This window comes from Canis lupus, chromosome 16 (genome assembly GCF_048164855.1).
Source record: "Canis lupus baileyi chromosome 16, mCanLup2.hap1, whole genome shotgun sequence".
Taxonomy (NCBI): Eukaryota; Metazoa; Chordata; class Mammalia; order Carnivora; family Canidae; genus Canis; species Canis lupus.
This window is the reverse complement of record NC_132853.1, coordinates 23,660,390-23,686,906: the sequence shown is the minus strand read 5'-3', so window position 1 is coordinate 23,686,906 and position 26,517 is coordinate 23,660,390. Positions and strand designations below refer to the sequence as shown.

The 26,517-nt window shown below is 47.5% G+C and overlaps 1 protein-coding gene across 7 annotated transcripts in view; it reads right to left on the bottom strand.

The window, feature by feature from the left end:
* Positions 1-26,517, bottom strand: part of HNF1B (HNF1 homeobox B) — a 55,837-nt gene that overhangs the window by 10,883 nt on the left and 18,437 nt on the right. For 3 of the 7 annotated variants that reach the window (XM_072779575.1, XM_072779574.1, XM_072779572.1), the window contains exons 5-7: positions 12,241-12,401; positions 5,420-5,552; positions 1,388-1,582 (exon numbers count right to left, since the gene is read on the bottom strand). In XM_072779575.1, the coding sequence (XP_072635676.1) occupies positions 1,388-1,582; positions 5,420-5,552; positions 12,241-12,401 (489 nt within the window). Of the gene's footprint in view, positions 1-1,387; positions 1,583-3,950; positions 4,050-5,419; positions 5,556-12,240; positions 12,402-26,517 lie in introns of those variants that run through there. The other 4 variants (XM_072779573.1, XM_072779570.1, XR_012008679.1 and 1 more) reach the window with 3 other exon arrangements.

The window sequence follows — 26,517 nt, the reverse complement described above, 5'->3', positions numbered from 1 at the left end:
GGGGCCCCCAGCTGGGCCTCGGTGGTCCAAAGTCCCTGGGGACCTCTCTCTGACAGTCTCACCTGGGCCTGGCCCCTGAGGAATCCTGCCCAGGTGAGGGGGCAGGAACAAGTAGGGGCCCTGAGAGAAAGGAAAGTAGGTACACGTGGTCCCAGACGCTGCTACAGGTTATGGCAGATTTTTTCAGAAGCCACAAAATATGTGATTGGAATGCGAGATGATGTTTAGAAACCAGCTCCTCAGGCCTGAGGCGGGGAGAGAGCCCTGAGGATAGAAGAAGGCTGAACTTGGCTGCTCTGCCTCAGACTCACAGCTCTAAGGCAGCCAGGGGAGAAACAAAAATCCTCTTCCCCATTCCTGCCTCGTCCTATTAAAAAGTCCCTTAATAAATCATCACTTGCATTTCTCTAACTCTTAGGTTTACCAAACACGGTTCATACCCATTCTTATTTCATCCCCATAATCACTCTATGTTATTTATTTCATCTCCATAATCACTCTACATTCCATTTTATGGATGAGGCAATTGAGTGACTAAGTAACTTTACCAATGGCTACACAGGTGGTAAGCTTCCGAGCCAGGATTTAAATCTAGGTGTGTCTGACTCCAAGATGATCGCTCTATTCCAGAGACTCCTTTGTGTTCCTGTGGGATTGTGCCTGCTGTGATTTTTCCCCAGACTTGTAGGCCAGGGGCTGGATCCTGACCTGGGGCTCAGGATGGAGGCTGGGGGTGGGTGGGAAACTGGTTGAAAGATAGGACTTGGGAGTAGTTGTAGAAATAGGATATGAGAACTAGCCTGGGGGCCAGGTGGGGTAGGGAGTGCAGAAGCACTAATATTCCTTATCCAAGATGGCGTGCACATGGTACTTTCCACCTATATCCATGTTTTTCCATTAGAGATATTTGGGGTATGTAAATTGGACAGCATGGGGAATCTAGAAGACTCTTCAATTTCAGGGAATGCAAACTGCATGCCTACTCTTGTCATTTGGTAATGGCTGCTTGGGATTTTAGATTGAAAAGGCCAAGTTAAGGCTTATGGGGAAAAGGCGCTGTGGTTGACTGGTGAGCCCATCCATGGGTGCCAGAGTGGGATGGCATGTGTTCCACACATGGGCTACCCCTGCTATCTCCAACTCCCCTTTACACATAGGCCTCAACTGTCCTCTTCCAACCTCTCCCAGGAATGTTGGAGGTAGAGGGTAGGTCTAGGAAAGGCACAGCCACACAAAGTCATGTTGAGAAACTATGTGGGTTGATAACAAAGTGATCAAATCAGTACACTTCTGAGCAAGTACAGATCCAGAGAGGGCAGAGGTGGGCTGCTTAGGGCCCTTGGTGATGCCCACCCCCACTCTCCGTACCCCACACCCGCCTCCTTACTGTGGGAGTTCTGCAGCTGAGTCACGGCTGCCATGAAGGGCTGCTGGGTCATGTGGCTGCCGGGACTCTGCTGCATGAGGGGCTGCTGGTGAGGGCTGTGCAGCTGCTGGGAGAACTGGACAGGCTGAAGGGCTGCCAGGCTGCCGGCCACACTGTTGATGACGGGGACGCTCTGTGCTTGGGAGGTGTTGAGGCCTGTGGGAGCAAAAAGGAAAGATCAGAGGTGGCTTTGGGGATAGGGAGAAGTGAGAGGCCGGATATGGTCACTGACTGAGCCCTGCTGTGTGCCAGGCACGGCTGGGCCTCCCGTGAGAGACTGCATGGGAAATGATTTTATAGATCCATTCTACAAAGAAACAGAGGCTCGGAAAGATGGACTTGCTTATGTTCCACAGTAAGATGTGAATGGAAATGGGCTTACACAGATCTGAGTGGTTCCTCCCAAACTTGGCTCCCTTTAGGTGGCTGGGGCCCTGGGAAACCTGCCTCTAACTCATCCACTCCCTCCAGGCCTGACTGGCAGAGAGAGGCCTGCCTGGGTGCCCCAGGGGCAGTTAAAGGCAGCCCCTCTCAGGCACAGATTATTGCTCAGACCTGTCTGTCCAGCAGAGGGCAGCAGTGTTCAGGAACTCACATTGTCATTAAAAACCAAACCAAAACAAAAAAAAAACCCCAAACCACCTGCACAGTCTGAGGAGTATGAAGTCAGAAGCCCCTCATTTAGTAGACTTGTGCAAAGACCTTGGCAGAGGTCAGGTGCTCATCCTCTTGACTAGAGCAGAGAGGGGGAAAAATACCAGACCTAGGCCAGTCTGTGGAGCAGACATGTCTTTTTCTGGCGGCACAGGGTTTGTGGCATTCAAAGGTCCAGGTGCTGGGAGGAGGAAGATGTAAGTTGAAGGTTGGCAGTTGACAGCAACTCTTGGCATCTTTCTATTCTGGAGATGTGAGGCCTCTGTGGTACTGTTCTGTTTCTACATCCCAAGGCCTCTTCAGAACAGGGCCTGCATTGCAGAGACTAGGTCCCTGGTCCCCCAATCCCCCACTCCATGTGCTCCCTGGGCAGGAATCTGGGGGAGACAGCCAAGCCAGGGTGGGAGTGGGGATGAGAGCATCAGGGGCAAGACACTCCAACCTTTTCCCCAGAGCTGCCAATGTTCCCTTGACCTTGCTTCTGTGAAACGGGGGGCAGGATGGAATGATGAAGAAAATCCAGAAAAAGGTCTCTTTCGGACAAGGGTGTGTGAGATACCTAGAGAGCCTTTCCTGAAATGGAGAAGGTTCCAGAAGTGGGTTTGAGGGAAGTCCTCTAGAGATAGCACAAAGACCTCAGCCATTGCTTACTCAGGGCTGTAGCTGATACTGTTATCAGAAACCTCAAAGGTGAGACCCCTGAGCAGAAGTGAAAGGAGAATAAGCCCCCTCCTGGCTCTCTTGGTGGGGTGCTGGGGCCGGGTCCTCTGATCCCCCTCAGACCAGCACTATCTCCCACTCCCCAGGGGCTCAGGTCCCCAAGCTCGAGTCTCACCTGATACCCTAATATCCTGTTTCCCTCCCCTACCTTCTGCTGTGGTCTCAGTCTCCTTGAGAGGCCCCACGGACTTGCTGCTTCCCCAGGAGCCCACTACTGCTGCTCTTTTGGGAAATCTCTGCCCAGAAAAGCAAATTACCCTGTCAAGAGTGGATGACATTTGAGGGCACAGTTCTGAAACCTGCCTGTGCTGTAGAATCATCTGGGGGAACTCTTTAAGAAATATACATTCCTCCGCCTCACCCAAGACTTAATGAGTCAGAACCTTTGGAGGTGAGGCCCAGGAATCTTATTTTCAACACAGTCTATGATGCTGCCGTGCCTCAATTCCAGGATCGAGAGCCACTGATGTCATTCTAGCTCCCACGGAGTGTGACTCTTGGCCTTTTCACCTGTTTTCTGGGCACTAGGCACAGATTCCTGCCTGAGAAGCTTATTGTCCAGTCCAGTAGGTGAATAGAGAATGAGGAGGAGTCAGCAGTGCCAAGGACTTTGTTATCATATTCTCTGTGGGCCTCCATGGGCCCGAGCAGGACCCTCAGACTCAATGAGACAAGACTGGCCATAGAGGATGCCTGCAAGCAATTCTTTAGCTTGCCACTCCACAGGGCAGGACCACATGTCTCAGCCAAGTTTTCTGATCCTCACCATTCTTCATGCTCCCCCCAACTCCAAGCACACACACATGCACACACACACACACACACACACATGCATGCATCACACACACACCCTTCCAAAGGCAATGGCCACTCTGGTGCTGCCCATTTGCAATAGGAGATTAAGAATACAGCAAGAAGGTAGAGGAGTATGGGTTGGAAGAAATTACGAGGAACAACATTGAAAAATATGGAATAGCTCCTGGGAAAGCTATTTAGTTCAGCTAGTGCCTAAGAAAAAGATAAGGAGTGTGTGTGTGTGTGTGTGTGTGTGTGTGTGTATCAGCTAAAGTTTGATGTGGGAAGAAAGAAGGTAAGTGGAATGGTTTGTGTATCTTTTTGGTTGTGGAAATAAAGAGGTGCCATATCTTACCCATGTGTCTTTTAACCAAATCTTCTAGAAGGCAAGCAAGCTGGTTTTACGTATCCTATCTCATTCTCAAACCCTGGTGTTAGTATGGTTACCATATTCCTGTGAAAAGGCAGTAAGTTTAAAATAGTTTTTTATTTTGTGAGTCCTCTAAAAGCTTCTCTATTCCCATATCTCTTTGAAAAAAAAAAAAAGGTGCAGAGTGCACCTACTTCTGAGCAATTGAGAATACAGTGAGAACTACACATGCTCAGTAAAGCTGCATGCCTCCAAGGGCCTAGCCCTGTTTTGCACTCCAAGAGCACATACGCCATCCTCCTCAGAAGTGATCTGAGTTGCTACCTCAGCTAGAGCTGATTTAGGGAGAGAGAATGAAATAGGAAAATGCAGGAACAAAATAAAGAGAAGGTCAGTATACAGGCACTCGATACAGGGAGGTCCCAAGGACAAGAGGATGATATCAGATTGAAAGAAAGATGGCAACGTGCCACCCTCAGATCTCTCCTGAGACTTCTGGGGAATACTTCCCAGGGTCACGTTGATGACTTGGCCTGAGCTGTCAAGATGAAGCCGAAAACATACTGAATACTCATGGACATTAGAGTATTCTGAGAGAGGCAGGGGCACCTGGGCGGCTGATTGTTGAGCATCTGCCTCCTTCTCCCTCTGCTTGTGTCTCGACCTTTCTCTCTGTGTCTCCCATGAATAAATAAATAAAATCTTAAAAAAAAAAAAGAACTCTGAGAGAGGCACCCCCAGGCGTAGCTCCCTCCGCCTTCCTGTGCCCTGACCTGGCCCGTCTGTGAGAGCTACAGGCTTGCTGTGGAACGAGAGCCTCCTAGGGTTGGAAGGACCCGATCCATCCCTAGTCTTCAGGTGTGTTTCTCCTTAAAGACTGAGATGCTACAACAGTTTGCCTCGGAGTTCCCTCTCGCTGTACTGTCACCACTGACCAAAGAGGCATCCTGTGACCTCTTTAGAAGGAAGCCTATCATGGCTCCATCTCCAACCAATATAAACATCAGCACAACTTCCTAGAAAATCTATCACATCCTTAGAGGTAAAAATGAACACAAGACAAAGGTATAAGCTCTGATATTACACATACTCATGCTTTACATAGATTCATAAGCATGTCCTTATGCCCTGTTATTTGATCACCTCAGCAACCCATTTTACAGATGAGGAAACTGAACCCCAGTAAGCTTAATGATTTGCCCCCGAATGCCCAGCTGGTGAGCCGTGACCAAGACTCAATGTGACTCCATCATTTTCTCTTTCTTTAGGCTGAGCAGTCGAAATATTGTTGAGAAGAGAGATAAGGAACAAAAACAAGTGAAATCAAGTCTACGAGTGGCAGGTGAGTTTGAAGGGGGTCTTCTATCAACCTTTTTAAGAATAAGGCTGGCTCCCTTCCCACACTTCCCCCCCCCCCCTGCCCCCCAGGTTTTCTGACCAACAATGGAGCTTACTTTGTGCAATGGCCATGACTCCAGACAGGGGGGTCATGATGAGGTTTTGAGATTGCTGAGGGTTATGATGGGACAGGCTGTGTATATTCGTCAAGGTGCTGACAGGTGGCAGACCACCTCCTGAGACGGAGATCTGCTGGAGAGAGAAAAACAAGTGGAACATGAGTGGACTCTGGACTGCAAAGAACAGCATTCAAAACGATGTGGCTCAGCAATTTCTTGGCACAGCTAATTCACCCAGCCACCCACTCATTGATTCATTAAACAATAATTCACTGAGGCTCAGGCACAGTTCTAGGCGCTGAAGACAGAGAAGTAAAATACACAATAATCCCTCCCCTTATGGTACTTCCATTTATTGACTATCTTTGAGTTATGTGCCTGCGCTTAGGACTTCTTGGGTTTCTGGGTATCGTAGGACTGTCACTTGCTCAATTTGGAAGTATCCTCCATTCTGCTGTATGCCTTCTGTATTATTGGTGCTCAAGACATGTGTTTGCTCAATCCAATCATGAAATGGGCAAAAGACATGAACAGAAATCTCACAGAGGAAGACATAGACATGGCCAACACGCACATGAGAAAATGCTCCGCATCACTTGCCATCAGGGAAATACAAATCAAAACCACAATGAGATACCACCTCACACCAGTGAGAATGGGGAAAATTAACAAGGCGGGAAACCACAAATGTTGGAGAGCATGTGGAGAAAGGGGAACCCTCCTGCACTGTTGGTGGGAATGTGAACTGGTGCAGCCACTCTGGAAAACTGTGTGGAGGTTCCTCAAAGAGTTAAAAATAGAGCTGCCCTACGACCCAGCAATTGCACTGCTGGGGATTTACCCCAAAGATACAGATGCAATGAAACGCCAGGACACCTGCACCCCGATGTTTATAGCAGCAATGGCCACAATAGCCAAACTGTGGAAGGACCCTCAGTGTCCATCAAAAGATGAATGGATAAAGAAGATGTGGTCTATGTATACAATGGAATATTACTCAGCCATTAGAAACGACATATACCCACCATTTGCTTCGACGTGGATGGAACTGGAGGGTATTATGCTGAGTGAAATAAGTCAATCGGAGAAGGACAAACATTATATGGTCTCATTCATTTGGGGAATATAAAAAGTAGTGAAAGGGAATAAAGAGGAAAGGAGAAAAAATAAGTGGGAAATATCAGAAAGGGAGACAGAACATGAAAGACTCCTAACTCTGGGAAATGAACTAGGGGTGGTGGAAGGGGAGGTGGGCGGGGGGTGGGGGTGACTGAGTGACGGGCACTGAGGTGGGCACTTGACGGGATGAGCACTGGGTGTTATTCTATATGTTAGAAAATTGAACACCAATAAAAAATAAATTTATATATAAAAAAAGACATGTGTTTGCTAAAAATAATGCCTGAAGTCTGCGCTAGTGAGAGCAGATAAGGGACTAGGGAAGAAGCACAGGAAAGCTCTCTGACTACAGGCTCCATTAAGTACTTAGCCTCTCAGACATTACCTGACAAACCTCACTGTACTTCCATGAGGCAGACACTTCACAGTAGATCTGCATCAGGTAGATATGGTATCAGGTAGATATATCACCATTTCACTGATAGAAAAGCCAAGGCTCAGAGAAGATACAGATATTGCCTAAGATCCAATAACTCAGCAAGTGGTATATCTAACTGAGGTCTGACTCTAGAAGTCAAGTTCTTGGCTTTTATAGAGGGCCTTTCCATACCCAGGCAATTATTACTGTGGGTTGGGGGAGATCAGCCATCACTGGGCTTCTCTGTCTTTTCCAAATCTCCACTAACCATTAAAAAACTTTTTTCTTTTTATCAAGGTGCTGATATTGTAAAGACAAAGCTATTAAAAATAAGCCCTGGGCTCCAGGTGCCCGCATTCTGTTGCACCATTATATTTTAATGACAGATTAGTAAGAGAAAGCTACAAATTTTAATGTGTTTACATCACACATAGCCACTTTGAATCCTTTTATTTTATTTAATTAATTAACTTATTTATTTATTTATTTTTAAGATTTTATTTATTTATTCATGAAAGACACAGAGAGAGAGAGAAGCAGAGACACAGGCAGAGGGAGAAGCAGGCTCCATGCAGGGAACCTGATATGGGACTTGATCCCGGGTCTCCAGGATTACGCCCTGGGCCGAAGGCAGGCACCAAACTGCTGAGCCACCCAGGGATTCCCTGAATTCTTTTATTAGTGATCAAATCCTTTTATTTATTCCTAATAGTGTCTTTTCCTTTTTGATTTTCTCCACGTTTCCAAGTGTATAATGGCATCACAAGCACACATACTGATAAGGTCTCTTCCTTGCTAGTACTAATATATGTACAGGTCTTATTGCATTGGTCAGAACTTTCTAAATGGTATTAAACAATAACAGCTGTCATAGATGTGCTTACTTTGATTGTTGTTTTCAGAAATGCTTCCAAAGGTTCCCCATTAATTATAAGGAGCTATCAGTTTTACACACACACATATGCACACACACACACACACACACACACACACACACTCTTTTGGTGACAAAGTAGTTTACTTACTATTATAGTTTAAAAATTATTTTTAAGAAAGGATGTCTCAGGGCACCTGGGTGGCTAAGTCAGTGGAGCATGTGACTCTTGATCTTGGGGTTGTGGGTTCGAGCACCATGTTGGGTATAGAGATTACTCAAAAATATAATCTTAAAGAGAGAGACAGAGAGAAGGGAGAGGTGGGGAGGAAGGAAGAGAGATATCTCCTGTCGTTCTGAACTACTCCAGACATTCTTGATGGTATCAGGACCACTGGGAGGGACTTTAGGGTTAGGATACATACATTCATGTCTGAGTAGTCCATTTGCCCTCCTCCCAGAGCTTGTCAAATTAATAAGTCTCACACCAGCACCCAGGTAAGACATTATCTCCCACTCTGACCTTCTGGTCAACCCCACAGCTTCCAAGGTTAATTTGAAAAAGAAAGGAAGGAAAAAAAAAAAAACGAAACAGGTTTGTTTGTGTTTTTAAAACGGGTATCAGAAATCTGTTGGGGGATGTGTCACATGACCAAGAAGGAATTCTGACCACATCAAACAAGAGAGAACCAGCCTGTTTGCTAGACTTGTTTTTTAAAATGTCAGAGTCATTAAAAAAAAAAAAAAATTCAGTAACCTGCCTCCAGACTTCCCTTGGGTAATGTAGTCCTTTGGAGAAAGTCAATGAAGTGACGGTAATCTCTAACGTATCAATGTTTGATTTTAATGGTGAAAGAGAAACGCAGATGCCAATTATAAAAACAACTTCAATGTGCAATGGCATTAAAGTGCTTCTACTTCTACTGATTGTCCTCACTAGATAATGACCCAAGTAGGAAGGGCATTATCACCACTGCTCCTACATTACCAACTAAGAGACTGATCCTCCAAAGAGTTGAGAGACCAGCTCTATGTCAATTGACTAGTGAGTGAGGGAGCCAGAATTCAAACCAAGTTTTGCTGGAATTCAAACCTCTTCCACTTACCATTTTTGGATAACCTTGGTCAGGTTCCTTCCCACTCTAAAACACAACCAGTATTTTCTATTTGCCTCCAGGACTGAAGGAAGCCAGGGGCTGCCAAGGACACCAGTTGTGATTCTAACATGGTAATTTGCTGAGTTTGAATTATATGAATGCTGCCATTTGCGGTACTGTTGCCTATGCCCAGTGCTTTACTGCCTACAAGCTATGAGGTTGGTTTTATTATCCCTACATTGTGGACATGGAAACTGAAGTTGGGGGAAGTTAAGAAATGTGCTCAAGAAATAGTATTGGTGGGGCAGCCCGGGTGGCTCAGTGGTTAAGTGCTGCCTTCAGCCCAGGGCCTGATCCTGGAGACCTGGGATCAAGTCCCACATCAGACTCACTGCGTGGAGCCTGCTTCTCCCTCTGCCTGTGTCTCTGCCTCTCTCTCTCTCTGTGCCTCTCATGAATAAGTAAATAAAATCTTAAAAAAAAAAAAAAAAAAAGTAGTATTGGTCTTAAAAGCAGGCCATCTGCCTCCAAGGCCTGAGCTCTTCACTGGTAGGCTATACTGCTTTGAAACTGTGAAAGTATCCAGTATGTGCTTTTTAATATTTATTATTATTTTTTATCAAGTAAACTCTATGCCTAATGTGGGGCTCGAACTCACTACCCTGAGACCAAGAGCCATATGCTCTACCTACTGAGCCAGCCAGGCACCTTAGTCTGTGCTTTAAGATTGTATTTATTTACTTGAGAGTGAGAGAGACAGAGTGTGTGAGCAGGGGGGAGAAGCAGAAGGAGAGGGATAAGCAAACTCTATGCGCTGAGCACAGAGCCCGATGTGGGGCTCAATCCCACAACTCCAAGATTGTGACCTGAGCTGAAACCAAGAATCTGATGTTTAACTGACTGCGCCCCTCCAGGTGCCCCCTAGTACGTGCTTTAAAAAAAACCCGCAATGTTCAACACACACAAACTGCAACCCTAAATCTATCCAGCTTTTTGTCTATGCAGTTGGGTATGGAAGAGGGAATAGACAGTGCAAAGGAAACTCAATGGATCAGCAATATTTCCAAAACTAATCCCTGGGGAAGATTTTTTTTTTTTTTTTTTCCCCTGGGGAAGATTTTGAATTCACATCCTACCAAAAGTCAATACACAAGAGACTGTTACTCCTTGCACTCTGTAAGGCTTACTCAAAGAACAGCAGTGCTACAAGCCATCCTCACACCAACCCCATGATGCAGGCATTATTATTCCCCATTTTATAGATGAGGAAGCTGAAGTTAAGCCACATCCATCCTATCGCTGATAAACAGCAGAGCCCAAGACGTGGACATACTGGTTCTCTTGCTTGCATTATTTTTAACCATATTCTGCTCTTGCCTTGGTGGACCGCAATCTGTGATGGGCCTGTTATATATTAACAGAGAACATATTCTTGCATTGGGGCATCCAGTAACAGTGACATCACATATGAGCCAGGGTGTTGGAGCCTAGTAAAAAGCCAGTCCCTGCAAACAAGCTCCCAGGTGTTTGCTAACGTTGAGGTGTGCTCTCTTGGTCAATCATCAATCCAATAATCTACTGCCCATTAGGGCACTGCTGAGCAGAACAGGAAGTGAAAAGCATGTCTGTGAGCTGCTTTTGGAGCAGCTCTGGCTTGGGGTGAGGCCACTCGCCTCTTAGGAGAAAGAGCAGCAGGATCCAAAGGGAAACCCGAAGAACCTTCCAGCAAGAGGAGTGGAGACTTGGCAAGACTAAGTCAAGACCTCTTCCATAAGATTCCCCTCTTATGGGGATCCCGTTGGGCAATCCTTAGCCCTAACCTGTTGGGGTCTCAAAGTGACTCATGAAGATTTGCCTGTGCCTCTTTCAAGGTAGCCACACAGACTGTTCTTCATGAAGAAGAAGCATAGGGGATGATGGGAAGGGCAAGGAGACTACAACAGGCCTCCCCAGGAGCACCTTTTCGTTTGCACACACCCCTATGAAGGGGCAAGGGGGAGAGTAGCTCATTTGCACAGACTACTACCTGGGCTAGCGCTCCCCTTGGAAACTACACTTTGTTTTCCCTCCAGGGATATGGGAACTCAATCACCTGTGACTTACCATTCCTATGTTGCCTACACAGCACACACGTCAAGAGCTGAAATGGCATCTGCTCCCTGTTCCCCTTCCCCCCCCACCCCCCTGCTCTGGCCCCCACCTGCCTCTGGGTCAGACAACTTGAGGGAATGTGTGCAGCTCCACCTTGAGTGTGAAAGCCAGGAACCTGCAGCTCCTCCCCCACTGAAACACAGAGCATGACCCAAAGAATAAAGTTTTCCATTTCCTGCCCTCCCTAGTGTCGTAATGCCTGTCTCTCTCACCCGCTGCGCTCCCCTGCACTTGTGTGCCTAGGGAATTAGAGCCTTGAATGTTCAAAGAGTCTATTCCTCATCGAGTGTGCTAAATTTACATCTGGGCGTAGGCTGTGGTGACCACAGAAAACTTCATTTAAAGAGAGTAACACTGACAGTAACATAACACCACCACCGCTATCATTTCTTGAATATTTAACACCGTGCCAAGTTTTTCCCCTCGTTAGCCCATTTGTTCCCCCAACAACTGTATTGTTACTACGCCCATTTTATAGTTGAGAAAGAGAGACCTAGAGTAGTTCCGTAACCTGCCCAAGGCTACACAGCTATTAAGTGCCTGAGCTAGGATTTGAACCCTGTTCACTGGCACTTCAAAGTCGGTGTTTCTCGCTCACCCTGCAAGCATTGCCCCACCCCACCTGCCATTCTGTGCTGTGCTCTTCACTGACTTGCCATTGGATGTCCAGTTCAAGAAGCCTCTCTCCACCTCCTGCCACCTCCTAAGTCCTGACTTGATTTCTCTCCTTGCTAGGACCAGGGGGTGGTAAAAAGAAAGAGGGGGCTTGTTTCAAAGTGAAGTGTTCTCTAAGGTGAAAAAACTGGCTTTGGAGGCCTTAGTGGTGGGGGTATGAATGAACATTTTATCAACACAAATGTCATTGGCACCCCCAAAACAAACAGTGTCCCACCCGGCTTGCTCCTTTATGAGGCATTCAATCAATAAAACGAGAGCAGAACTCTGTCAGATTTATTGGCTAGGTTCAAACTGAACACCTCTTCCACCCTCCAAAGGCTGGGTCACTGGTTCTACCTTTCCGTTCCAACTCTGGACAGCCCCCATCTTCCCCTATGGGGCTACAATGGCTCATTGTTTGAGGCAGGCCTTGTGAGAAGTTGTGTTTGTTTTGCCTCTTATCTTATCAGCTCCACAGCTACAATGGCCCAGGTGTACTCACCATTTTACCATCAGGTGAGAGGAGATTGTGGCCAGGGTCCAGACTGGCTGGGGAGACTTGCTGTAAAACAGACTGGCTGGTCACCATGGCGCTGTTGCCATGGTGGCTGATTGTTGAGGAGGAAGTGACCTCATTGCTTCCCTGCTGGCTGTAGCGCACTCCTGCAAAACAACCCAGACCCAACAGCAGACATGAGTGCCCCCGGGGACTTGGAACTCTGGCTCGCTCCCCTTGTTTGTGAGGGCGGATAATGAGAATACCAAGTTGCCTTCTTCCTCCCCTGTCTACCTACAAGAAACACTGGCCATCTTTCTCTAGGGTAAAGGTGGCCTGGCCTCCACTTTGATTCCAGAATGTAAGCTCCACGAGGGCAGGACGTTTTTATCTGTTTTGTTTTGTCTGTTACTAAAGCCCTAGTACCTTGGCACTTGGTTACTCCTCAAAATATATCTGTCAAGGGAAGGAAGGAGGGAGGGAGGGAGAGAAGGAAGGAAGGAAGGGAGGGAAGAAGGAGAACAAATGAAAGGATTCTGATTGTTGTTGCTTTAGCATGGTTCTTTCAGGTTTTAGGGGCTGAGATTGGCCCTCTCTTCCTGGCTAGAGTATTTCTTTTATTCTTTGAAATGCCTTCTAGAAATGTTTCCCTGGCATCTCTTGGCAATGTGGGGCTGCAAAGTGTGAGTAGACCCATTCTACAAAGACCCATATCTACCCTTGCCCAAGGTCCCCTGCAAGAGCGATAGCAAAAGGCATCAAGTCTCTGTGCACCATGGTTTTGGCTGAGCCTGAGAGGCCCTGAGGGGACAAGGGCAGAGCAGGACAGGGATGGGGCTGCAGCTGGGAGTCTTTGGCTCTGCAACTCACATTCCTCTGATGGGGTCCCATTTGGCTGACTTCCAGGGCCCAGGGGAAGGCGCGTGTGCCAGGGTAGGGCAGGCAGCACATGCAGGCCGGGTGTGGATGCTTTAGTAAACCACTGCAGTTTGGTCTGCAAGGGAGGGGAGAACCACACATGTTTATGGCCTCAAGGCTCTGACCCTCCTTCTCGCTCAGGAACCAAAACAGAGGTCTGCACTCAGGAAAGGGCAAATGCTAAGCAAAAAGTAGCCTATTGAAGGAAGCCAAGGGGGGGGGGAGGTGCAAAGAGCCTGTCTCCTTCGCTTAGAGTCAAAGTCCCGCTGAATGTGCCCCCTGAAACAGCCAAAGACAGAGCTGGGGATCACTGGGACATCTCACCCTAAGCTCAAAGCCTGCAAAGACCATGCTCTTGCTTTTCACTTGGGATTCGATACAAGGGTTTAAGGGACCTTGTTTCTTCCTGCAAAGGGATGAGACCAAATGCTCTAGGCATGCAATTGTTTGGAGAGATGGGCCAGCTGCACTTTTCCATTTGCCAGCTTTCCTCACATTCACCCTCGTTGTATGAAGTATCCTGATTCTATTGGTCTGTTTCCTGCTGCTCTGCTTCCTGCTCCCCCTGGAGCCCTGCCCGCCAGATGAAGCTACAACACCCCCACTCCTCCCCAGGGGCCACACAAGCCACCATAACCGGCAACTTCCAAATCACTAAGATGAAGCTTGCCAAGAGCAGACCAAGCCAGTTTTCTTGGCATGGCCCAAAGGACGTCACCCAAAGCTGATAGGACCAAGAGCTTCAGAGGGCCGGGAAGGAAACAGACAAGTGCCAAGGCAAAGCTCTAACCCTTGAGAGCAATCTGCTTGACTCAGAGTGGCTTTATGCCTTCTTCTATCTGTGGTTGGCTCATCCTGAGTCTAGGGGCTGCTGGTGGGGGTGGTAGTGGCAGTGGGACAGCATTGGCATATATAGTAGCTCTTGGTCTAGGGCACTGCATTTTGGGAGGAACGGGAACTATGAAGCTAAAAGGAGGAAAGGCTTCCCTGCCTCCAAACCAACACCCCCTGAGCAGCCCTGCCCATGTTTCTCCACATGTTATCTGCGGCCCCAAGGTCTCCAATTTACCCCCTTCTACTTCATCTCGATGGATCACCTGAGATTCTTTTTTTTTTTTTTTTTTTCAGTCACATTTCCCACTGAGCTCCTGGCAGGAGGTGTCCAACAGCTAGCTCACAGTGTTGTTATGGAGAAGAAGAAAGATGTGTGCCTTATGAGCTTGGGAGGCAGAACAGATCCAAAGGAAAAGAGGGAGGCAGATTTAGTCAGTAACAGGAAGGATTTTCTGACAAGGGGGCACAAAGAGGAGACTGCTCAGGAGCTGAGTTTGGCTCAGAAGCTAGCCAAACTCAGGCTCGAATCCTGACTTTGCCCTTAGGAGATGTGTGATCTTGTGCCATAGCTATATCTCATGCGATGGAGGGAATGCTTCCTTAACAGGGCTATTTTGAGGTAAGAGAAAATATCTATAAATTCCCTAGCATAATGCTAAATAAATGGTAATGCTAGGTAGAGAGGGAGTTAGTATGGAGATGGACCCCAGGGTATTTGCCCTAAGACTCTAGGATTCTAGACAACTTAGGGCAGACTCTAAGTACTGAATGGAGTGACCCGTTCGTGAAGAATAGTTCCCAAAGAATCCTACCTTGTGGAAGCACTGATGTTTTGCCTTGGAAGCAACTTGGGAGGCAGGCCTGGCCCCTGCCCCACTCATTCTTTCCTTTTGAAGGGACTGGACTTCACCCTGTTTTCTCCTGCTTTCTCTGACTCCCTGGCCAGCTATTTACCTCCCCAAGATGCTCTGCTCCTGAGAGAGCGGTGATAACGCTGGGAGTTAGGTGTGTGTTCACCTCCCAGCCTGTCTCCACCATCGATTCAGCCTCAAGTCAAACAGACTCTGGTTTTAGCCTATTTAATTTGGCCGGAGGGAGACGGCCAGTCCTCTGATGATCAAATATGGGTCACGGGAAGGCTTCTCCCCTACTGCAGGCTACATAATTATTTATTTAAAAATAATTAACCAAGGATATCCGCAGGAAACAAAAGCCTTTTTTAGGAGGGAGCCTGGCAGATGAGGGGCAGGAGCCATTTGTTAGAACCCAGGCAGTGTAGCCCACGGCTGCTGTGGTTTTCAAACCTTGTTTTCTACCCCAGCAGAACTTCATTCTACGAGAAATGTAAGGGTGGGGCTGCTCTGTTTAAGGACTGATGAGCCTAGACCTCTGGCTAAGGGAGAGCATCGGGCTGGGGGCTAGGAGATCCCTGTGTGATCTCAGCTTTGCCATCAGTGTACTGGGTGAACTCCAACTTCCTCATCACTGAGCCAGAGGACTGCCCGCTTTAGGAGGGAGCTGTTATCACTGTTGAGTGTGGTGGGAGCGAGGCAGGGGGCTGCTCACCAGCTCCAGATTCGCCTGTAACCTTGCCCACCAGTGCTCCTCTCACCAGGAGTTTGGCAATCACTCTGGACCCAGGCAGCCACCTTAAAGGGGGTGTGGAGGTGGAAGGTGTATCACAAGATATCTGCTGGCAATCCACCAAGAATAGGTGTTCTCATTAGAGGAAAGAGAGGCCAGGTCCTTGTGTATTTCACAAACTCAGAAGAGCGCTTCAGAGAAGGAAAGTGGAGGAGGCTCTGGAATCAGGCAACCTGGGTTTAAATCCTGGCTCTACCACATATTAGTTGTGTGACCTTGGGGAAGCTACTCAACCTCCCCGAGCTTCGGTTTCTTTGCAGTTAGCAATTTCTGTCCCTCAGGTCACTGGGAAGAAGATGAATGATTTAAGGGATGTGAAAGTCCCCAGAACATGCTTGGCATAGAACAGTTGTTCAAGATACCTCACTTCCTTCTACTTTGGTATTGTCTTTGTCTTAAAGACATTTTCAGGAAGGCTGAGTTCACAAAACTTTATTGAGCATTTATTACATGCCAGGTACTGTGCTAGGAAGGTGGAATGACCTCTTCCTTTCTTCTTTCACCCCTATAAGCTTTGAACACAAATATACCACAAGGGCTCTGGTTTAATACTGACCAACCAAAGATGCCAGGTTAATAACAGCCTCAGAGGGCCCCATAGGAGATATGATAATCCAGAAGGTGACCTTGTACCTTGCACTCACTTCTTCGCTCAAGGTATTCATTGGCCATGTCCCCATCACTGGTCTCAGGAACCATAGCAAGTGTGTCCAGTAGCAAAAGTCATCCCAGTTAGAATCTAGAGACATTCCTGAGATCCTTGTGAGGCGCTGACCTATTTCACCTGTTCCTACGCCTTTGTATTTTGGGGCTCTTTCTGAATTCCTGATGGCATGTGGGACAGAGACAACTCATCCAATTTCTATCCAATATGACTGGTCAGAAGTATCAAAACATGAACAAAGCTCATGGTTCCAGAAGCCAGCATCTCCACATTCTGCTTCCTGCACCAGCATCCACCTCTCCAGGGCACTCTTCACACTGCTGCAGCTTGGGATTTCTTTCTAAAACAAACTTGCACCATGTCCCTGCCCTGTTTGGAAACCTATCATGGCCCCTCACTGCCTTCTGGAAAAGCCCCACTAGCAAAGATCAGCAGGATTAGGCTTCTGTGACTGCAGCCCCTTATTTGCATCATTTCACATGACATCCCATACAGCCGTGTCAGGGCACCTGCCATCTCCTGCCTCAGTGCCTTGGCTTCTGCTGTCCCCTCTGCCTGGAAAGCTCTTCTCTTCTTCTCCATCTTTTTAAGAGGGCTAAGTTTTACCTCTTCTGTGAAGCTCTCCTTGATTCATCCTTATAGTCATCTACTTTGCCCTTTTGTATTTTACATGCAGCTGAGACCCTTCTGCTGTTCCCTCTGCCTGGAAAGTTCTTCCCTTTACATCTTTTTAAGAGGGCTAAATGTCACCTCCTCTACGAAGCTTTCCTTGATTCATCTGGTAGTTATCTGCTTTGCCCTTTTGTATTTTACATGCAGTTGAGACCCTTACAACAGGAGTTGGTCACTCAGCCCTATAATGTTCCTATGATAGGATACTTTTCTTTCCCTCTTAAAGGAAGGGATGGCTTTTTACTCATTGTTGCATCCTCAGAGGCTAACACAGAGCCTGGGACTGTGAATATTTACTGAAAGAAGGAATGAGCCTGCAGCTGCTTTGAGCATCCAAGCTCTAGAGCAACGGATCATCCCTTCTGGAAGAAGGAGAAAATACAGCCAGCCCTGCAGCAACTGGTATTAAGTGTAGATCTGTTCTAAATCTATTGATACATTATGGAATAATCTGAGCATATCATGAACTTCACATTTGAGGAATTCATAAACTTGCACCCAGCTGAGCAGAGTCACACAGGAAAACATTAAACACACTAGTGTGCATGCACGTGTGCACACGTACACATACTCTTCAAGCATCTACCAGCTATCAGCTACCATCAGTTCCCTGCATGTGCTATATGCCATGTCCATCCACATCTGGAGTTATAGCTTTCCCTCCAATTTCCAACAGTCCTCCGCCCTACTTCATGTTAACTCACAAGCTGTAGCCCTTTGGACATCTGCTTCCGCAGGCAAACTTCAGGACTTGTTCAAGGTAAAATGCCGTATTTATTATTGTATGGCATTTATGCATTTCCTAACTATTTAACAGGTATATAACTCTGCTAATGTTTTTATTAGATTCTTATCTTTTTAAAGGGTGTCACTGAAGAAGTTTTGAGTAGGGTGCCTTTAACCCCATTTTTCCCCCATAAACCCCATGGTTTTTATTGCGTGACTTTACAGAGCATGGTGGTTTTTATGATGTAAATGTCAGGTTCTATAGAACTGACTGTGCACCTGTGTTCAAAAGACAGACACAACTGCCATGCAGGAGGACCCAGGAGAGGACCTGCTAACCACAGGGATTTTTCAGAAACTTGTTCTTCTGGGGCTGAGAACTACAACTCTCTTAGCACTTCTAAAAACAGCCAGAATTCCACAATTCCAGAAGTCAATCAGCATCTGGACATTTGAAACTAATATTCTCTCTCTTTCTCTTTCTGTCTCTCTGTCTTGATGATTCTGGGCCAGTCAACTTCTGGGTCTTGTTTTTTTTTTTTTTTTTTTTTTTAAGATTTATTTATTTATCTATTCATGAGCAACACAGAGAGAGAGAGAGGCAGAGACACAGGCAGAGGGAGAAGCAGGCTCCATGCAGGGAGCCCGACATGGGACTCGATCCTGGGTCTCCAGGACCATGCCCTGGGCTGAAGGTGGCACTAAACTGCTGAGCCACCTGGGCTGCCCTGGGTCTTGGTATTTTTATCTACAAGATGGGCATATGGATCTTCCTTCCTTGGAAGCCAGAATGATGAACGAATAAGGTTAGAGAAGCACCGGGTTTTCCAGGAAGAGAAAAAGCTAGGCAAATAGTAGAGCAATGTCAGCCAGGAGAGCATGACCAGAGTCACTCTTTTTATATAGTAAGTGGGAAGAGGGAGGTGTTGCCTCCTCGGCAGCATGAGGCTCAGCTTGGCCCCATGTGGCCTTAGGCTCTGAAGCCAGGGGGTCCTTTTTACTGGGGTCTGTGAGTTGCACCCAGAATCTGGTGGGATGCCTTTCACCCTTGACATTTCAAAGCCAATCTCCCATCCCTGATAATGCAGGAATGTTCCTCCGGCTGATGGACCTCTGCCAGCACGAATGAGCGTCCCAGCCACCAACAGAGTAAACATTACTCAACTAGCCAGAGCTCTGGCACACACATTCTTCCCCTGTGTTTCTAACCTCATGCAGAGCACAGCCCAACCCTGTTGGGTCTAGAAACTGGGAATTTAAGCCCAGGCATGAGGGAGCGTGTGAAGGAGAAAAGGAAACAACTCTGTCCATCAATTATGGGCAGACAGACCTGTCTTTCCGACGATGCCAAAACACAGGGCCAGGGAGGGGACCAGGAGGAATTAGGTCAGTCCTGATGGACCCTATCGTAATGCATTCTCTGAAACCCACTGCCCCTTTTCCCATAGAGGAGTCACTTTCTTTCTTTTTTTTTTTTATTTTTAAAACAGATTTTTATTTATTCATTCATGAAAGACACACACACACACACACACACACACACACACACACACACAGAGGCAGAGACACAGGCAGAGGGAGAAGCAGGCTCCATGCAGGGAGCCCGACACAGGACTCGATCCCGGATCTCCAGGATCATGCCCCAGGCTGAAGGCAGGTGCTAACCCGCTGAGCCACCCAGGGATCCCCAGGAGTCGCTTTCTTGAGGAAAGAGGCAGAGATACAAATGATTCAGTCTAGGAAACTTCTAAGACACTCATCTGGGATAAAAGAATGTGTACCCTTCCCTGGCTTGCAACTGGGAACCCAGAACCAAAAGCTTTAAATGAAGGAGATGGCACTGCTACCTCAGCATCCTCATCGGTGACACGGGACCACTGCCAGGCCTTAGATTGCCTCCTCTCTGGGGATAAAGATTAATGTTTGCAAAGAGTTTAGGAGATTAAAAATCTGAAAGCCTGAGAGGAAAAAGCTGATGCAAGATGAAAGCAGTTTAAACACTGGGCCGGTTTCAATTCCACATTGCTTTCTACCTGAGGTGACTTAGTGAGAAGGCCAGTTCATAAGAGGAGAAACACAGACAGGCCTGTGGGGACGGTAAACATTCTTGAGCTCAAGGAGTAAAAGTTGAGTGATACTTAAGGGAAGCCCACAAACTGGTTTTCTTATAAAAATCAAAGCAAATGTAGCCAAGAGAAGAAGAGGGAAAAAAAAGTCATCTTCCATCAAAAGCATCTTGGCTGGGAAACAGAAGCTAACATGCACAAGGTGCCTGAGAAAATCACACATGTGTGGAGGTAGAAGGGCAAGAGAAACTCTGCCTTTCCTCCCTACAAGGTCCGCCCCAGCCACCACGCCTGGTCCTTACCCGAGAGCCAGTCTCTACAGGCAAACATCAGATGATTTGCAATGAGCACTTCAGCCAGGGAGGCCGCGGCTACATGTGAAAGAACCCAGGCTGGCACTTGAGAACTTGAGAAGTCCTCACCTCTGCGAGTGCTTTACACGATTTGCTCTCTGTGTGTCATGGAAAGCCCATTTGACAGAATGGAAAACTGAGGTTCGAAGAGGAAGAGGTTATTCTTACTACCTCTTGCTAAGGGTCTCCTACAAGCCAGTAGTATTCCAAAGCTGATCCTTCTTTCTCTTCCCCAGAAGCCCCAAACCGATTCCAGGTATGTTGAACCTCCATTGTGACCCACTGATGGTTTGAAATGATTTTACTTGTTGCTTGGCTCTGTGTCTCACTGGACTATAATCCCAATGAGGGCAGGACCTCTCCTGCCTTCTCCACTGTGTCCTCAGCGCCTCCCACAGAGCCTCACCCATTTATTTTTATTTATTTATCTATTTTATTTTTGGGATGCCTGGGTGGCTCAGCAGTGGAGCATCTGCCTTTGACTTAGGGTGTGATCCCAGGGTCCGGGATCAAGTGCCACATCAGGCTCCTGCAGAGAGCCTGCTTCTCCCTCTGCCTATGTCTCTGCCTCTTTCTCTGACTCTCATGAATAAATAAATAAAATCTTTAAAAAGAAAAACTAATTAAAAAAATAAAGATTTTATTTTTATTTGAGAGAGAGAGAGAGAGAGAATGGTGGGGAGGGGCAGAGGGAGAGGGAAAAGTAGGCTCCCCACTGAGCAGGGAGCCTGACACAGGGCTCAATCCCAGGACCTTACAATCATGACCTGAGCCCAAGGCAGACGCTTAACTGACTGAGCCCCCCAGGTACCCTGAACCTAGCTCATGTAGGCACTCCGTAAATACCGATGGGATGAGCAGCTGATGAACAAATGACCTACACTTTCAACTCTGACTGGACTCCACACTATCAGTCTGTTGAGCAGAGCGGTGGAGAAGTGGCAGTGGTGTATACATGTCTCCTCTAGGTCTCCTGGCTTTGCTGAGGTTAGTGGGAGGCCAGCCTCTTAAGGAAGGGAGAAGGAGAAAGAGTAAAACGTTATCAAGGTAGAAACAGCACTGACACTTTGGGCGACTTGGTGTTTGCAGGCCCGAGGTGGGTGCAGGGCAGGGTATTACAGATGAAGCAGCAGGGGTCTTGGGCAGCACTTTACCTGGTGTAAAATGGGTCCCTGTGGGGAGCCTATGCCTTCCTGACTTCTGAAGCCTAAGCAGAACACCCATTTCCAAAGGTGCTTTAAGGGGGATAGGAATGGGTGCTTCCACGAGCACAGGCTGACCAATTCTAAAGGTTTGGGGCTGTGGGTGGGAGCCCCAAATTTAGACTCACCCTGTTGGATCCCAGTTTGGGGCTCATCGGGTCGACTTTGGGGAAGGATTAATTAATGGGAATTTACCATGGCAACATGAGTCACTTAAATGCCTTTTTCTCTAAAGGAAGTTGAAGGAAACCCAAGAAGGGTTAATGGCGGGCATCGTTAGGCCTAAAGGCTTTAGGGACAGACGGAGCCCGGCCACGGTCTGGCTCCTGGGGTCTCTTTTCTCAGAGGCAGCCTTTGCGAGGTGGGGTAATGTGGCTGCAACAAAGGCCCCTGGGCTTGGCTGGCAAGGAGAATGATGATGCTTCTAGTGGGTCTGGGCAACGGGGGAAGGCTATAAAGCCATCAGCAGACTGAGCCACTGGGTGTCCACACAAAAGTAAGGTTCTAAACACAGACATCTGTATTGTGACTGAAGGGCTCATAAAATTGCCTTAGAAAGGAGAGGTTTTCCACTGCGACCTATTCATAAGCAGGGCCCTGCTGGGAAGTGACACCCAGGGAGAAGATCCTTTGAGGCCTGGCAAGCATCAGAGCTGCCTTGTTATGGGCGTTTGCCTGGCCAGACCCCAGCCTCTTCATCGCTGTCGCTGGGGCAGCTCCGGCAGCAGCCTCATCACTATCCCCATCATCATGACAGATAGCCATGGGTCATCAGCTCATGGATGCTGGTCCCAGGCAGCACCAGGTGCCAGGCACTGAGGCTTTGGAGGATGGATGGTTCCTGGCTTCCACTGAACAGCTGCACTAGCAAAGTGCTCAGGGAGCACTACCAGAGGACAGTGGCTGCTTAGAGCCATCTCACCAAATGACTCCGAACTGCAAAAAGTCCTTTTCTAGACCTCAGGTGACTCAACAGAAACTCAGGAAGAGCCATTCTCACTCTTTTCTTGCCCAAGGGATGCTGGCAGGAGATTATAAGAACTAATCTTGTAGAACATTCAGCTAACTAGTAGAACTAAATTAAACCAGTAGACTAGGGGATCCCTGGGTGGCGCAGCAGTTTGGCGCCTGTCTTTGGCCTAGGGCGCGATCCTGGAGACCCGGGATCGAATCCCACATCAGGCTCCCGGTGCATGGAGCCTGCTTCTCCCTCTGCCTGTGTCTCTGCCTCTCTGTGTGTGTGTGTGTGTGACTATCATAAATAAATAAAAATTAAAAAAAAAAAACCAGTAGACTAGATGAAGCTAGTAAACGAAACTACTAGAAACTAAACCAGAACATTAAGGGAGAATGGATAATATTACGCTCTTTGAAAACTTCCTGGTAGCGTTTAACGTTGGAGGTTGTGTGTATGTGCGCTGCCGTGTTATTTTGGTTAAGCAGCCTCAATGAAGGCAGAGCAGGATGATAGTATGTCCAGAAAAGGGAACATATGCTTTAAATAATAACATATACTATGTTATGTAAAATGAAACAAATTCCCTGCTCAGTTTAACTCTAAAACTGAATGGCAGATTATAAAACAGCAGATTTGTGCATTAAGCTTTTGGACAAGAAGCCGTCTATAATAGATCTCATCAGTGCTCAGATCCATGGGACGTCTACCATGTGCCAGGCGCCAGCTGTGCGACTGGAGACAGTGTGGTGAAGAAAGCGTTTGGGCTTAGATATTGGTACAGCCTGGAATTCCACCATTCAGAATGCATACACAGTTCTAGAGACTTGAGGAACTACTTTCCTCACAGAGAGAACTGACTTACTTGGTTTCTCTTTCTTTGCCACTTAGGGATGCAAACCCTAGACTTCACTTGGCAGTAGGATTCTCCAGAAGGGGGCGGTGGCTTGTTCTGTTTCCATTTGTAAACCATCTTGAGATAAATTAAGCAGCTATTTTGTGCCCACTGTGCAAATCGACGTTACACGAATGGGAGATGTCATTCAGAGGTTTACTGAGCAAGAACTTACTGGGCTTTATCACCAACCTGGTCCAATAGGTGCTGACCAGGAAGAGGCTCCCTGCAGTGGTCAGGGCCAGAAGGCCTGGGCATGCAAGCTGCCACTCAAAGGCCCTGAAAGTGTTAACCTCTAGCAGCGATAGGTGTCTCATTTACACCCATTATAAATCTGTTTATTGTGACTGGCCCCACCCAATCTGCTGGTGCTGTAAAGCTCTAATGGTCCCTAATAAAGGTGGAAGGATTGTAACAGCACACAGTTCCTGAAGTGGGGAAGGAGCGATGAGAGAGACAGATGATGAACTTAACAATAAGATATCACAATGGCCAACCTCCCTCTGCTACTTCAAGCAGCAGAGTCCCAGGCCCCAAGACTTGCTACTACACACAATCTCCAAATAATAACCTGCCAGAGCTGAAAGGTCCAATGCCCTCATTTGCCAGAATCCCTGAGAAGTTAAGTGATTGGCCCAAGGTCACCTCTGCTCGTTCCCGGCTCTGATTTCCTGAAGCTGAGTCCAGAGCCCTTCCCTCAGCTGCCTTACCTCTCCTGGTTCAGCAGAGGGCCATCGGGATAATCATCAACCCCTGTAGGACCCTCCTGTTCCATCTAGCCTAGTGGTAGCTAGCCCTGGCCGTACCTCCAAATCTCTTAGGGACTTGTTGTAAGTTCCTGGGCCTGACCCCACCCCCCCATGCCAGGTTTTGATTCTAAAAAAGTGTGGGTAGGGGAGACACAGGTGTTTTTAATGCGTTCCCTAGATGCCTTTTATGTGGCCTAAGAAGGAGAGGTGAGAAACACAGGTCTTGCCAATTCTTGGATTTCATGGTTTCTGATGTCTCAAATGAGAAGCAGAATTCCTATAAAGGGAAACTTCCAGGGTGAAACTGCAAGCCACACCCCCGTTAAGAACCCAGGGAAACCCAAAGCCCTTCCTCCCTCTCAAGGCTCTGAGGGCTCCTGAGCCAATGCCTCAAGACCTTCCTTGTCAGGCACTGTGCTTTGGCATTGGGCCAGTGACCATACTTCAGCCTCTTGACAGCCCTCAGGAGATAGGTATTATGATCCCTATTTCATAGATGAAGACATTGAGGTTCAAAGAGACTAACCACCGGATGGTAAAAGAACCACAGATTAAGCCCTAGCCTGTCTGGGGTGCTACCCCCCAGATACACCCTTCTGAGCATGGTCCAGGTACGGGGTTACTTATAACCAGCTTGCCTCAGGAGATGCAGACTTCCCTCTGGAGAGTCATTAAACCCTAAAAGATATCTGCATGGTGTTCCTCCAACCTGGGAAGGACACGACTATGGGTCCTAAGAAAGTTGGTTCTTGACTTCCTGAAAGCAGTAGAGATGGTTGGTTGACACCTACATGGCTAAACCCATACAGTTGTGCCTTTGTGGGGCTGCTGCAGCCAGAGCAGAGGGCAACAGGAAGAGGTGTAAGGCGGACGGAGGCTCACAGGTTGAGGGAAGTAGCTTCCAGGAAATCAGCCCTTGGAGCTTCTGAGGTTTTCCCACATTCATCGCAGGGGTTGTGCTCACCCTCCCCTTCCTACTCTTTTTGCTTGAGGTTTGGGGGAGCTTCCCTCCTAAGAACAAAGGCCATTAAGCCTCTCAGATTGGGCTTACACCAAGAATGGGCCACACCCCCCTCTAATTGGCAGGTTCCCAGGGCTAATTACTAACAAGCAGGGTGCTCACGCCTCCTTAAATTAAAGGTGAAAAATGCCCTCCAGGAAATTCAGGGTCATCTTATGAACCTGACCTCCTGCTACATGGTCATGAGCCCCCACCCCTCCCCACAATTCTTGGCACTTCCCCGCTCTCACCATTTAGTGCATTTGCACTAAATGCCTAGAGTACTGGATATGGCACTGGAAATGTGTTATGCATGTCACAGGGCAGGCCTCACTGGAAGAATGACAAAGGGCCTTACACTCAATATGCTACCAGAAGCCAGCCTTAGTCTGCTGCAAACACCAAGATGAGTATCCATTGGAAACGCTCAAATTCTCTAAAAGTCAGCATTGAAAGAAAGCTCCAAGAGGAATGGAGGGGAAAGGGGGGGGGAAGCCCCCCAAATAAGGCTCTGTAAGGAATGGTAATAGCTATCATCTGTGAGCACCTGCTATATCCAGGGCGCTTTACATACATTATCTCATTTAATCCTTGTAGCACCTGCATGAGTTGGTGTCCCCATTTTACAAATTGAGAAACTGGGGCTTAGTGATCCCAGAGATTTGCCCAGGGTCACACAGCTAATGAGTGGCCAGTTGAGGCTGGAATAGTGGTCTGCCTGCACAGCTATGATTTTGTTGCTATGCCCACTGGATTCATGAAAGCATTTCCCCAGATGATCTTCAGTGTGTCTTACATGTCATGGTTATTGATGGTCAGGCGTCTATGGAACAGCCTGGGCATTGGGATTCTTAGAAGCTCCCTAGTTGATTCTAAAGTGTGCCAAGGTTTGGGAACCGTTATCTTAGAGTGAGGGGTCAGCAAACTGTGGCCCACAGGCCAAAGCAGCCTGTTTTTGTAGGACCCATTAGCTCAGCTTGGTTTTTACATTTTTTAATGCTTGGGGGAAAAAAGACTATTTTGTGATGTTTGAAAATTATTGGAAATTCAAATTTCAGTCCCATAAATAAGGTTTTACCGGAAGACAGCGACATTCACTCATTTACATATGGTCCATGGCTGCTTTTATTCTACAAAGGCAGAGTCAAGTAGGAAAAAGAAGACTCTATGGCCTAAAAAGCCTAAGATATTTACTACCTGGCTCTTTACAGAAGTTTGCTAACCCCAATAACAACAGTTTCCATGACCACTAGGATGATAACCACAACCGCAATGCTTCATTTGATGTTATTTTGGGGCTGTTTCATTCATATAGATATATCTTCCCCATTTGTGCTTGTACTTCTCCTTGAAAAGTGGGTAGAGGCAAAATGCCAGATCTTGTGCCTTCCCATCAAGAAGTTCACTTCGAAAACCCTTGCACAGATTTTGGGCGCTCTCCTCACCTTTGGTACTTAATTCCCTCCAAGTTCCTGTCAGTTCCCATCAAACCTGCAACAAACAGGGGCACCTGGGTGGCCCAGCTGGTTAAGCATCTGCCTTTGGCTCAGCTCATGATCTGAGTCTTGGGGTCAAGCCTCGAGCCTCAGCCTCACATAGGGCTCC